This window comes from Scardinius erythrophthalmus (assembly GCF_964197995.2).
Source record: "Scardinius erythrophthalmus genome assembly, chromosome: 5".
NCBI classification, from domain to species: domain Eukaryota; kingdom Metazoa; phylum Chordata; class Actinopteri; order Cypriniformes; family Leuciscidae; genus Scardinius; species Scardinius erythrophthalmus.
Window position 1 is genome coordinate 27096747 of NC_138225.1, and position 15359 is coordinate 27112105.

General features: G+C 36.1%; 1 protein-coding gene across 2 annotated transcripts in view; it reads left to right on the forward strand.

Annotated features, from left to right (window-relative positions):
- fras1 (Fraser extracellular matrix complex subunit 1) overlaps positions 1-15359 on the forward strand; it is a 121197-nt gene that overhangs the window by 40097 nt on the left and 65741 nt on the right. For both annotated transcript variants that reach the window (XM_081366311.1, XM_081366312.1), the window contains exons 10-18: positions 1485-1574; positions 2027-2065; positions 2184-2331; positions 4881-5027; positions 5549-5683; positions 9446-9589; positions 10426-10566; positions 11159-11299; positions 13678-13845. In XM_081366311.1, the coding sequence (XP_081222437.1) occupies positions 1485-1574; positions 2027-2065; positions 2184-2331; positions 4881-5027; positions 5549-5683; positions 9446-9589; positions 10426-10566; positions 11159-11299; positions 13678-13845 (1153 nt within the window). The remainder of the gene's footprint in view (positions 1-1484; positions 1575-2026; positions 2066-2183; positions 2332-4880; positions 5028-5548; positions 5684-9445; positions 9590-10425; positions 10567-11158; positions 11300-13677; positions 13846-15359) is intronic.

Here is a 15359-nt window from a genome sequence, read left to right on the forward strand (position 1 = left end):
TTATTATTTTTTTCACCCCAATGATAATATTTCATATATTTCTCACATTTTGATCAATACATATGTTAAGTTGTTTTTTTTTATAGGCTACATTTCAAATTTTGCTCTGGACATTTTTTTATGTTTGTATTCAACATAATAGGCCTACCTTATTATCTCAATTAAAACTACTGAAATGAATGTATATGTGACAAAAAAAAAGGCTGTTTATTATTTTGGCCGGTAAAAAATATGCTTGGCTGGTGGATTTTTTCATCTACCAGTCCCCGTGGCAGGTGAGCCAAAAAGTTAATTTCGGACCCTGATTATAACGGTATTCAATCAATATATTTTCCTATATATTTTCCATTAATCATAAGCTGCTGTGAAAGGTTGAGCACTGGGAAGATTCATCACTTTTTAATTGTACTTTTGGCCCAAATCCAGGACAGTCAATGTAAAGGTTATCCTTTAGAAAGGAAACTCTGACTTAAAAATATTTTTTAAGTCCTGTGAACTTCTCTAGGATCATGGTAGAGTTCATAATAGATGTTGATTGGAGTATTACACAGAAATTACTCCTATACATTTAAAATGTGACACATTCTGGTGCGTAAAAGTATTATACACACTGTAAAAATTGGTAACACGCAATTATTTGGAGAAATTTCTACTCTTATAGGGATGATTACCCCCCAAACACATAATTTACTCACCCTAATGTCAATCCAATCCCATAAGACTTTTGTTCATCTTTGTAACACAAAGAAGATATTTTTATTGTGAATAAAAGCTTAAATTAAATAAGTTCATCATATGAAGCAATCATGTTTCTTCAGAAGACTTGGATTAAACTGCTCGAATCATGTCTTTTTGTGCTTTTTGATGTGTGGAAGTTTTGGTTGCGTGGACTTTCAATTGATGGACAAAAATGATGAAACAATATTTCAAATATCTTCATTTGTGTTGTGAAGATGAACAACGTGGTTGAGTAAATAATGACAGTATTTTCATTTAAATTTTTGGGTGAACAACAGCTTTAAATTTAGTTTTGTTGGTGTAAATTTAGATGTTCTCACATGAAGCACATTATTAGGTTAAACCTTTTTTCGGTGCAGTGGTGTGAAGGTCCTGTTCTTTGAAGTCATAGTAATAGAGCATCTGATTAAACAACACAGAAACACAACAGACGCTTATCTATCTTTTTGAAAACATTGATCAATCTGTCTTTCCCATCTGTAGCTCCATATTTCACTGACATCTGCTGATCTCCCCGTAAGACCACCATGACTTTGGTGATCAAACTGTTTTACACAGAAACAACTAAAGATTCTCTCATGAATGGAAATGACTATAGATAACAGCCCCCTATAAAGAACCTCAGAGGTAGAATTGGAAATGTGATGTAATTAGAGATTTGTGGCTCTGTGTGAGACAGCTAATCATTCCCCTCGGGGTGTTTCATACTGAAATTAAATGAGCTAATATTTCACACCTTGTGCCAGGGAGAAAAACTGGTCCATTTGCCTGGGAAGTGCTGCCCAGAGTGTAAGACAACAACCAGTTCCTGTACATATTCACAGCCAGACCAAAAGGTATGAAGCTTTATCTGCCGCCACCTTTAAATGACATTTAGTTCTCTTATATCCATGTTCACATATAAAATACATGCACTATCATTCAAAAATATGGTAAAAACAGTAATATTATGACTATTTTTTTACAATATAAAATCACTTTTTCCTGTTTTAATGTTTTAAAATTATTATTACTGTTGTTGAAAACAGTTATGCTGTTTAATATATTTGTGGAATCCGATTCGTTGATGAATTGAATGTTCAAGTGAAGTGCATTTGTTTGAAATATAATTTTTTTTAACTTTTAATTTGAAAAATTAAAATGTCCTTTCTGAATAGAAGTATATATTTCTTTAAAATGTTTTTTTTTTTTTTACAATAGTGTACAATGAGCATTTGATAACAAGTAAATCAATATCGCAATCAATCAATCAATCAATCAATCACTCTGACTGTCTTTGTCCGTTTAGGGACGGAAAGCCAATGTCAAGAGTTTTAGACGCCTCACTGTAAGTAAACATGAGCACTTGATTTATGGTTTGCAAGATTAATAAATGCAATTATAACACATTTTTTTTCTAAGCAAAATAATTGTGTTTACTGTATCTTTTGTGTCTCTGGTCTCAGAATCTGGAGAGTGTCAGAGAGGGGCCATGTCGTGAGTGCCAGTGTCAAGAGGGTCATGTGACCTGTTATCAGCACTCCTGTCCCACCTGTCCATTGGGAACCCTAACTATACCGCACCGTGAACAGTGCTGTCCGGATTGCAATCCAGGTGAGACCTGCATCTATGTTTCCCTTACAGCAATGATGAATTACAAGCTACTGTCGTTAATTACAGTGCTCTCTTATGAATATGTTCCAATAAAATCAGTAAAATTGGGGTTATACTATGAATTGGAGAAAGGAAATCTAATTTATTTACATCTAAAGAACATTACATTATTATATTCCCAGTTTAACAATATTTCTTTAAAAGTAATATAATTAAAATAATTTTTGGTTTCATTTAGATTTCTCTAAAAATCTTTCTTTATCAGGCCTCCCAGGAACAATTCCTTGGCCATAAAATAAAAAATAGTTGATCTCAGTGGGAGAGAGATGAGAGCTATAGTATTAGATTATATTCTGGTTAGATAACGTGGTTATTTAGCTCTGCGTCACCCACGAGACTCGCGTCTGCTCTATATACTAAATTTCCCTGGTGACTTCCAGAGAGACTACAGGAAGGAACATACATCTTTCTCTCTCTCTTTCTCTTGGAAAAGACCACAGAGAGAAAGAAAACAGAACGTATTTGTGTTTACATTTTGCATATATATAGAGAGAGAGAAAGAAAACAGAACTATTTGTGTTTACATTTTGCATATATATATATATATATATATATATATATATATATATTATATTATATTAAAATAAGCAATTTTTTTCTGAAGAGACAGGGCACATTTTTGGACGTTTATATGTGTGTGGGTATAAGATTATACTATTGTAACCTCTATAAAAACAGCAGTCAAGTACATCATCTCTTACATTTTGGCATTTAAAAAAAAAGAAACACTCTTTCCTTCTATATTTAACAGCACTATATTATTATTCATATATGATGAGTATCAGCTTGCATGCTGATAGCGTTTGTTAGCTAGTTAATGTCCAGATTTGATCATTACGGCAAAGGCAATGTGTATGCATTTACAGCCACATAACGATTTGTTAACTTGACTGCCTGTAGTGAGGAACAGAAGGAGCCCAGCATCAGTGTTGTATCAGATAGATTGTCTGAGACATAATTACTTGGAGTGTTACTGTGAGAAGCGCTGTGCTTCAGAAGGATTTACTTGCTAGTGACCGTGTTATAATACATTTGCACTCAAAACAAGTAGATTTTTCAAATCGATGGAAAGTCTCAAAGGTCATTCTGGCAAAAAATGCTTACTTCGTCCGGAAAATGGAGAGTAGGATAGTTTTTCCACCAAGAGTTATTGATTCACACATACCAAAGTATTTAATAAAATGTGATTTATAGGGGAATGTCAGAAAATAATAAGACTTTAATTTTCTTCCTCTGGATTTGAGTCTGGCATTGTTATTGAAGTCCGCTCCAAAAATTGTGAATGACCATCAAATAATCACCAATGCACCTTAAATGTCCTACATTGCCCTCTTTCTCTGGCCTCATGGACAGAGCCAGAAATCTGCAACCCAAAGTTAGCAAGGGATTTACAAGCTCATTAGAGATTGTCTAATTAATTCTTGTGCCATGTACTGTAATGGTGCCAAAGGGAAGTATTATTGGAGGCTCGAGTTTCCTTTGGATCATGCGGAGAAGTTATGAATGCCTTATCGGAACACCAAAGACTGGGTTGGAGATTTGGGGGTTCATTTGCATGACAATAGATGAAATTACCATGACGTCACACAACTGGCAACTGCGATTTCACGTGCTTCAGGCAAGCAACAGTTGTAATGGTTTGTTAAGCATTGTATAATGTAATAATATTTGTTAATGTTAAAATTATATATAATTTAGAGAGAAGAAAAACGAACACTACCATTCAAAAGTTTGGGATTGGTAAGATTTTTTTTTAGAGATTTATGTTTATTCAGCAAGGACACATTAAATTGTTCAAAAGTGACAGTAAAGACGTTCTTTTGAGCTTTCTATTCATCAAAACAATAATAGTAAGAAATGTTTCTTGAGCAGCAAATCAGCATATTGAATGATTTCTGAAGGATCATGAGACACATGATGCTGAAAATACAGCTGTCATCACAGGAATGTTAAATGTATTTAAATACAATACTGTTATTTAAGTCTTTTATAATATCTCTCAATATTAGTGTTTTTTCTGTATTTTTGCTAAAATAAGTGTAGCCTTGGTGAGCATAAGAGACTTCTTTCAAAAACATATAAAATATCTTACCGACCCCAAACTTTTGAATGGTAGTGTATATATGGTTTATAGTGAAAATAAATATGTAGATTCATTTCCGCACAATCCACAAAACTAGTTTTAACTTGCTTAAATACCATTTTTACCACTATAATATATATATGTATATTTAAATACTTTTCTTAATTTAAAGCATTCACAATAAATATAACCATTCATGAAGTTTTTTTTTGTGTGTGATTTCTTAGTGAAACACATTTTATTGTCATAGCTGCAGATCAATCGGGTCTTTCTTATTAGAGCAGAGGTGATGATAATGATGACCGAAGCCTGTGAATGATCGTAATTTGTTGAAATGAGTGTTTGTAAACAGTAACTTCATCTGTCCTCTGAGGGGTTTGACTGTGTTTTTTGTGTGTGCCTGCAGAAGTGCAGTGTCACGAGGACTGTTTGACATGCTCTGGCACACCAGATCACTGTAGCAGCTGTCGGGATCCTTCCTCCCTGTTAATGAATGGACGCTGTCTGCAGTCATGTCCTGAAGGCTTTTTCGCTCAGGGCAAATTTTGTGCAGGTATAAACAAACTTTTTTTATTGTGTTTTACCATTGTACTTCTGCAGCCTATGCTTGTTTTGTTGCATGAATTGCTGTTCTTCAGCTCACATCCTTTCTCACTTTATCCTCCTCCTATTTTACCACCAACATTCACACACTTCTAGCCTTAACATATTTTTGACACAGTGTTATTTTAAATCCTCCAAATGCCCTGTGCTTTGGGTGACTTTCATTAATAGCTAATCCTATAGCTTTGTTGGTGTGTGTGCACTGTGTGTGGATGTGAATGTACATGCACATGAGATGTTTGTTACAGTCATTTCGACAAGTCAAAACACAGACCGGATCCAACAATGGAATTTCCCCTCACTTTGGAGGGCTATATAGCATCATTTGACAAATTTCCTGCTGTCACACTTTAAAGGCTGATGTACAAATTTCAATAACAATCTTTTTTTGCTCTGCCTTTGCATAGTGTTTTACTATTGCTGCCACAAACTGAATACCCCAACCCCTATCACTTATTCTCTTTCTGCCAGCCTGCCAGCCGTCATGTGCCACCTGTGAGAATGACTTTGAATGCACAGCATGTGGTGGGTCCTTTCTCCTCAGTGGCAGGCAATGTGTGACCACCTGTGAAAGAGGTCTGTTCCAGGACCACACACGCTGTCTCAGTAAGTCAACTGCAGTTTACATTTCATTCACTTTTATTGTCTTGACTTTCTGTGACACTGTTTACTCCTTTTAATATTGTAATGTGCAAACCTCAGCAGGTGGCTGAAAAGGAAAGATGGCAGTATTAACAATACAGTATTGTTTCATTTGTGGAGCTATCATAGAAATGTTGTTCAAAATCATGTCATGCATTTAAAAGACATATATATATATATATATATATATATATATATATATATATATATATATATATTTTTTTTTTTATATATATATTTATATACATATTAAATATATGAATGTATGTATTTTAAACTTATATAATATATAAATTTGATATATATGATAAATTACAGTTGTGGTCAGAATTATTGGCACCCCTGGTAAATATGATCAAAGATGGCTGTAAAAATAAATCTGCGTTGTTTATCCTTTTGGTCTTTCATTTAAAAAAAAATTTAAAAAAAATTTTCATTAAAAAAGTAAAATAATTGAAAGTGGGGGGTAAATCACATTATGAAAAAAAAAAAAAAATTTCAAAACACATTGGCCATAACTATTGGCACCCTTTTATTAAATACTTTTTGCAACCACCTTTTTCCAAGATAACAGCTCTGAGTCTTCTCCTATACTGCTTGATGAGTTTGGAGAACACCTGACACGAGATCATAGACCATTCCTCCATACAGAATCTCTCCAGATCCTTCAGATTCCCAGATCCATGTTGGTGCTTCTTCTCTTCAGTTCATCTCATTTTCTATAGGGTTCAGGTCAGGGAACTGGGACGGCCATGGCAGAAGCTTCATTTTGTGCTCATTGACACAATTTTGTGTTGATTTTGATGTTTGTTTCGGATGGTTGTCCTGATGGAAGATCCACCCACGGCCCATTATAAGATTTCTAGATGAAGCCGTCAGGTTTAGATTTTTTTATCTGTTAGTATTTGCTACCATTATACCATGTATCTGAACAAGATATTCAGGACCTCCAGCTGAAAAATAGGCCCTCAACATTAAAGATCCAGCAGTATATTTAACTGTGGGCATTGGGGTACTTTTTATCCCTGTTTGCTTCATCTGACCATAGAACCAGGTCCCTTTTGAAGTTCCAGTCGTGTCTACTGAATATGCTGGAGTTTGTTTTTGGATGAGCGAGGAGGATTTTTCTTGTAACCCTCCAAACAACATGTTGTGAGGTACTTGTTTTTTTAGGCTTTCTAACCACAAGACTCAACTAATCTCTGCAAGACATTATAATGTTAAATAAATCAGCACAACAGAATGATTTCTAAAGGATCGTGTAACATTGAAAACTGGGGTAGTGACTGCTGAAAATTCAGCTTTGCCATCACATGTATAAATTACATTTTAAATATGTTAAAATAGAAAAGAGATTGTCTTTATTGTATTACAGTTGGGGTGCAAATATCATCTGCCATATATTTATCTCAAATTATTTGGCTCTAGAACATTTTCTTCTGATTCTTACAGAATGTCATTATTAAATCTAAATGATTTTTTTCATTGCTAAATGATAATAATTGTGGAATGAAGTTGCATTTACTTCATTGCGATCATCAAAAGTGTCCCCAGATTATATTTACATTTGAAATTCTTATTGAACAACATTTTGCATCATGTTAGCTCTAAAAGGTCAATTTCTTCTTTGCTATTAAAGCCAGATGGAGCATTACTGCACCTGCAGTGCATTCACTCCTTGCATAAAAATCAACCTCAGGAAGTAGGTACCTGGTCTTGTCAAGAGACCTGTCTAGAGCAATCCAATCTGGAGGGAATCGTGCATTAGTGACCTGCTAACTGGTCTGTGACTGGGAGCACTAGACTGTACAGCAATTACCCCAGTCCCCACTCTCTTTCAATTTCACACTTTAATAAGTCTCTCCTTAAGATTGCACCGTATTGTTCTACAAGGGACAAGATGGAGAAGAAATATCCTGCTTTGGTTGAGCCTATTATGGTGGATTTAGCGAGAATTAATCTTACTGAGGGATTTTGGTCAAGTGATAAGGATTCATTTTCTTGTTTTACTCTCTGACTGAGTGCAAACGCAATGGGTAAGAAGTTAATTAGTTATGCAAAAAAAAAAAGAAAAAAAAAGAGGGTATCTCAAGGAAGCCCTCAGATGTTCCTTCATCTTCATTTCCCTTCTCTCTCTCTCTCTCTCTCTCTCTCTCTCTCTCTCTCTCTCTCTCTCTGTATGTGCCTTTCTCACTTTCTCTTTCTCGTTTTAAATGATGTTATAATGTGTAGCTACATTTTTTATTATATCTCAAGTAACACATTGTTATTATGAAACAAACCACAAACAGACATTACCAAACATGTTTCACATGATGCCACCACTTGGATATCTTGATATATACCTATCAAATTGATCCTTTCGCATCTGCAGCGTTTCAAGGATTCATGTAAAACCTTAAAGAGTTGTGCTGACAGACATGCCCAAGTGTGCTGTCACAAATTTTTCTAGCATGCCAAGCTTTTCCCAAACCTATTGGTTAGCTACATCTCTTGTTCCTCTCTGTTGTTGGCTGTCAAAATATTTTGGTCCCATTCCAGCTTCTCAGGGTTCTGGGCCAGCTTGGTGCCAGTGTGTGAGCCTGTGGAGAGGTGCCATGTAGAACCATGAATGTTTCACACTGGGCGCCGTGCCCAGACCCGTAGTTTAATCCTGATCACCAGACTCGCACAAAGAATCAGATAAGGTGTCTTGTGACCTTATTGCTGCACAACATAATTAGAGACTGTTTTAACAGATTATGTGGTGTTCATGACAATTTCTAATAATTCATAATTAGGTGATTTAGAAGGGGTGCTCGGCTGCACTGTTAAAAAAAAAAAAGTTGACTAGTTTGACAAAATAAGGCAACCTATTACAAGTTAACTCAACTAATTCACTCCAATTAAAGTAAACTTAATTACTTTTGTTCATCTAATGAGTATTATAAAGTCTATATGAATGCCTTATTCTGCATGACCTTATTCTACATTCTTAATCCTATCCAATACCTAAACTTAACAACTACCTTACTAACTATTAATAAGCAGTAATAGGAGTTTATCGAATCAAAAGTTGTAGTTAATAGTTAGTTAATAGTGAGAATTGAACCCTAATCTAACGTGTGACCCAACTTTTGTTAACAACATGTTTATACTATTCTTGTTAAGTTCATTCAAGATAATAAATGGTAACATCCTATTAAATAATCTTTGTTCAAGCTACTTTTTTACATAGAAGGATGTTTTGCAAGTTGGATGCTTTGTCCCACATCTCTCCCTCTCTCTGTCTGAAGGGGAGATTGATGAGATTTCAAGACTTGTGTGATATATTTATGTGGAGCAGTTCAGTAGACAGATTGAGTTAGTGCCCTGACTATTCATATTCAGGTTACGTATTCTACCAAGCAAATATCTTTGTCTTATACATTACCGAAAAAACTTCTGTATGCTTCTGTTTGTCCTTCAAATCGTGAGACTTTGTTTATATTATGCAAGTGTGTTCTTGTCTTTTGTGTACCCTTTACAAGATCCCTCAGAAAGGTCATCTTTTGTTCTTGTCTGACTGACGTGTTTTCTCTCACACTAAAGTAAAGTCACTTTTATTCCTCAGAGAAAAGCCAACACAAGACCCGAACATAAAGTGACCTTGTAAATCCAGCTTATGCTGTTTGTTTTTGTGTGTGTCTTGTTTAGTTTTCTTCACTCACTTTGATTTGAACACGTTATTGACTTTTTCTCCTTTAGGTTGCCATGACTCCTGTTCATTATGCCAGGGGGCGGGGCCTCAGGATTGTTTGACCTGCTCAGACTCCTCCCACTTACTGAAGGATGGATTCTGTGTTTCAGACTGTGAAACAGGCTTTTATGCTAGTCAAGGCAACTGTTATGGTATGATGGGCAGAATTAATATCTTAGTTACTCTATGTGGGTTTGTTTGTGTGTTGCTCAGTAATGGAATGAAACATTTTAATATGTTTCAATTAAACGATTGAGTAAAGTTTGATGCCTAGTGTTTTTTTTATTGAGTAATGTATTCCAGCCTTACAGTGCACTCAGTAATATTTATTTGAATTTCATTTTAATTTAATTATAAATATGAAGTATTTTGATTTTGTGTTCGGTTAATGTAGCATTTACTAGTCATATTGCTGTGACTTTAATGGCCTTATTCGTTGTCTTATCACTGCTGATGATAATATCCTGCTACATAGAGACAAAAGCCTGCTTCACAAATGTCACCTCAAATACATTCCAGCTTCACCCTGACAACACTACAGCAAATGCAGAATGACACTCTAAATGTCTGTTTTGCGGTGGGCGAACTTAAGCTGCCACATATTCAGCTTGTCTGTTTTATTATAAGAAAGTGTGAGTTTTTTTGGGTTCTGACTATGGGTAAAAATAGCTTGTGGTTTGAGCACTTTATATCTTGTAAGGCTTTTCTGCATTAATTTGTTCTATTATGAATGTTGTTTCTTATTTTGATTGGGATATTTTAGTCATATGGGGGTGTACACTGAAAAATATTTGGTGTAAGATGTCTTTTCAAATCATTTTCTCTCAGAAATACTTAAAAAAACACAGCAAGTAACACATTAAACATGACATTTCTTGCCAAAAATACTTCATAATCTTTGTTTTATTGAAATCATTTTAACAGTGTAGCTGTCTTCGTTTTATATCGATATATCTGATATTTTAAATATATTTTTATCCTGTTGTAGCTTGTGACCCGTCCTGTGCAACCTGTCAACCTGACAACCCCAGCTGCATGAGCTGCCCGCCTGAACATGCACTGCATCGTGGGAAATGTGTACCACAATGTCCACCACAGTATTACAAGGATGACCATGGCAGTTGCCAAGGTGAACATTTATTTGTTTTTATATTTTGTTCAACACCTCCACGTAGGTTTACTGGCAACCAAAAACGCATAAATCTTGTTTCTAGCGAATTGAAAAAAACATTCATTCTGAAACCCATTTTCTTCTTTGGAAAGTTTCCCTCTCATTTAGAGTCAATCCCGTGAAATGTATTCCCTAAGTTTTCTCAGCTAAACCACATGGGTTAGAAAATTGTCATGTCTTCATGTTAGTTTTATGCGTGATGAGTTTTAAAATGATATATTAATAACCTGTCAATCATAATCCTGTGGTGTACAATCCATTTGCATGTATCTTTTTTGGCAGGCTTTTCTACTTAACCAGCTCATATGAAAGTGCATAGATTGTGGTTGCTAATGATTGCAGTTGAGTGCTGAAAAGACATTCTGAAGTAGCAAAACAACCACAGATATGCAATTTAAAGTATTTAAAGCTACATTTTTATTAACCAACTTGATAAAATTGCTCCTGAAAGGTAATAGGTTACAATGTCCAGTTTGGTTATTTTTGCTCTCATCTCATGAGATGTCTACTAAATCCCCCGTCCTGAACTATGCCTCTGTTGTTCTTCCAGCCTGCCACAGCTCGTGTGCGTCCTGCTCAGGGCCGGCTGTGTCTCACTGCACCTCCTGCTCAAAGTCTCTCATCCTGAACCAAGGCCAGTGTGTGGAGTCCTGTGGAGAGGGTCTGTTCTCCAGAGAGGGACACTGTCACAGTACGACTGCATTTATACAACTCTGATATTCCCACTCCCACTGTAACATCATGATGTTGTGGAAACTGGGTCATGATAAAACAGGATAGATCATAGATGAGCTGTCCTAAAGAGTTTGAGGTTATTACTAAACAACGATTTGATTCGATAGATAGATAGATAGATAGATAGATAGATAGATAGATAGATAGATAGATAGATAGATAGATAGATAGATAGATAGATAGATAGATAGATAGATAGATAGATAGATAGATAGATAGATAGATAGATAGATAGATAGATAGATAGATAGATAGATAGATAGATAGATAGTTAGTTCTGTAGGGGTTATCTGTTACTTGTAGTCATTTAGGTGTAGTTGTCCCCTGCCCTGGTGTGTCAATCAGTACTGCATTGCGGGTGAGTGTGTGTGTGTGTGTGTGTGTGTCCTGAATACAGATAACCTACTCTGGCTCTGTGTGGAGATTCAAACTGCTTGTTCATAGAAGTGTATTTGTTGTAGACTGGATATATGTACATACAGTGAGGAAAATAAGTATTTCAACACCTTGCTATTTTGCAAGTTCTCCCACTTGTAAATCATGGAGGGGTCTGAAATTGTCATCGTAGGTGCATGTCCACTGTGAGAGACATAAAAAAAAATCCAGAAATCACAATATATGATTTTTTAACTATTTATTTGTATGATACAGCTGCAAATAAGTATTTGAACACCTGTCTATCAGCTAGAATTCTGACCCTCAAAGACCTGTTAGTCTGCCTTTAAAATGTCCACCTCCACTCCATTTATTATCCTAAATTAGATGCACCTGTTTGAGGTCGTTAGCTGCATAAAGACACCTGTCCACCCCATACAATCAGTAAAAATCCAACTACTAACATGGCCAAGACCAAAGAGCTGTCCAAAGACACTAGAGACAAAATTGTACACCTCCACAAGGCTGGAAAGGGCTACGGGGAAATTGCCAAGCAGCTTGGTGAAAAAAGGTCCACTGTTGGAGCAATCATTAGAAAATGGAAGAAGCTAAACATGACTGTCAATCTCTCTCGGACTGGGGCTCCATGCAAGATCTCACCTCGTGGGGTCTCAATGATCCTAAGAAAGGTGAGAAATCAGCCCAGAACTACACGGGAGGAGCTGGTCAATGACCTGAAAAGAGCTGGGACCACCGTTTCCAAGGTTACTGTTGGTAATACACTAAGACGTCATGGTTTGAAATCATGCATGGCACGGAAGGTTCCCCTGCTTAAACCAGCACATGTCAAGGCCCATCTTAAGTTTGCCAATGACCATTTGGATGATCCAGGAGTCATGGGACAAAGTCATGTGGTCAGATGAGACCAAAATAGAACTTTTTGGTCATAATTCCACTAAACGTGTTTGGAGGAAGAAGAATGATGAGTACCATCCCAAGAACACAATCCCTACTGTGAAGCATGGGGGTGGTAGCATCATGCTTTGGGGGTGTTTTTCTGCACATGGGACAGGGCGACTGCACTGTATTAAGGAGAGGATGACCGGGGCCATGTATTGCGAGATTTTGGGGAACAACCTCCTTCCCTCAGTTAGAGCATTGAAGATGGGTCGAGGCTGGGTCTTCCAACATGACAATGACCCGAAGCACACAGCCAGGATAACCAAGGAGTGGCTCTGTAAGAAGCATATCAAGGTTCTGGCGTTGCCTAGCCAGTCTCCAGACCTAAACCCAATAGAGAATCTTTGGAGGGAGCTCAAACTCCATGTTTCTCAGCGACAGCCCAGAAACCTGACTGATCTAGAGAAGATCTGTGTGGAGGAGTGGGCCAAAATCCCTCCTGCAGTGTGTGCAAACCTGGTGAAAAACTACAGGAAACGTAGTTATTAAATATTCAGCTTTGTTATCACAGTAAAAAAAAAAATATAGAAAACAGTCATTTTGAATTATAATATATCACAATTTTACTGTTTTTACTGTTTTGTATTATTATTGTTTTACTGAGTTTGTTGTTGTTGTTGTTGTTACTACTGATCCCAAACTTTTGAATGGTAGTGTACTAAAAATGCCTTAATGAAAACTGATAAATAGATAATATCATTAGCTCAGTATAAAAACAATAAAAGTCAATGCACAAAGTCCCCACCATGGTAGAAAAACAAATGTGTGTGGATGCATGTATGAAATCATAAATTGAGTGGGTGTACCTCATGATCCCCTCGAAAAAGCAGCTATTAAGTGTAAACTGTCTAATTATATTTATGAGGTATAACATGAAATGGCTGTTTAGGTTGTCTAAAGTTAATATAATTAGCATAAATTAAGGTCAGTTAAAGTCCGAGAGAGTGTGTCACATGTGTATATGAACTTTATTTTCAACTTATTTCCTTCTCTATGCAGAGTGTCATGTATCCTGTAGGGTCTGTGTGGGTCCGGACTCCTCAGACTGCTTGCAGTGTGTCAAACAGGAAGAGGTTCTGCAGCCTCACAATGGACATGTCTCTCACGGGTCCTGTACGTCTACCTGCAGGCCACAGCATTACCTTGACACAGATCAGACTTGCAGAGGTGAGTAAAAAGAAGATATATCCTTATATTTTTCTCTAAACATGAAGACATATACGCCATGATATGTGATTCTCAGTAGCTCACTGATTATGAATTGATGGCAAGATAAACGCTGTTGTGTTGAGTGACACACACTGCAGGTTGTTTGCACTAGCTATTCCCAATGTCTTTATCCTTGATGACTGAAGATCTGCACCAGGGCTGCTGTACAGGATGTTAAAACACCCTCTGGAAACCGATTTTCATTAAAAATTCAAATCCTGACCGAATCCTGCCAAAAAGGATTAAGAATGACATTCTGTTGTGAGCCGTCATACAGGAACACAAAAATGTACACTTAAACAGAATGTTAACATTTTTTTTTTGTACGGTCATCAATAACTGCAGGCTTAGTACCACCAATACCTCACTTCCATAGCACTGAATAACATTTACAGTTGCCTTTATAGTCATGTTGAATGGTGTCTGAATTTTGCACAGTGAATCATTTCTGTGTTTATGATGTTCCCGCATGCTGAGAGCTTCACAGGGAAGTTTTGGCTCCAGTATGTGTCAAACACGGTGCATAACTGAAATGTTCTGCAGTTTTTATTTGTCTGAATATGATCAAATAACTTTTGCAATTTTAATTGCTTGAAATTGCTTTTAATGAAATATTAAATTAAATTAATTGGTAACACTTTACTATGAGGTTCAATTGTTTAATGAATTTGGTATCATGAAACACCATTTAAGCATTTATTAATCTAGTTTAATGTTACTTTATAAATAAACTGTTATTCATTGCTAATCCATTTTTGTTCATAATATTTTAATATTTATACAACTTGAAATGTAGCAATATATTAATATGTAGAAATTAACATTTACCAAGGTTAATAAATGCTGTAAAAGTAAAAAATAAAAAGCTTACTAATTGAATAATTTTTTTTTATTTTTTAGTTGGCTTTAAAGCATGTTACTGAAGGTAGTGAGAGAGTGGCCAGCGGGGTATTCATTCAATGGGTCCACTGTCATGAAGCTCAATACTATAATAATGACAAGTGCCTCTTTCTTCAATGAAGACCTTTGTGTTGAGCCAGCATGCTCAGACAAATGTTGAGCTTCCTCAGGGCTACTTGTCTGGAGTGTGTGTGAATATGTGTGTGTGTGTGTGTGTGTGTGTGTGTGTGTGTGTGTGTGTGTGTGTGTGTGTGGATGTGCTGATGGGATCAGATATCATGCAGAGGAAATTCCAATCTGTAAATCCCTTTAAAGTCAGTCTCTCTGCAGACCTTATATGTGTGTGTGTGTGTGTGTGTGTGTGTGTGTGTGTGTGTGTGTGTTAGTCTGACTCAATAGCGTGATGAGATCTTAAATTCAATTTAGTGTGGGCAACCATTATACCTTTATTAATAGCACTCATTGGTGTTTTACAGATCCATGCATTGAAATAATTAGTAATATCATGAAATGTTGATTCAGACATTTTCATACACTGCAAATTCAAGAAGTAATTGGACGCTTAAGTTACA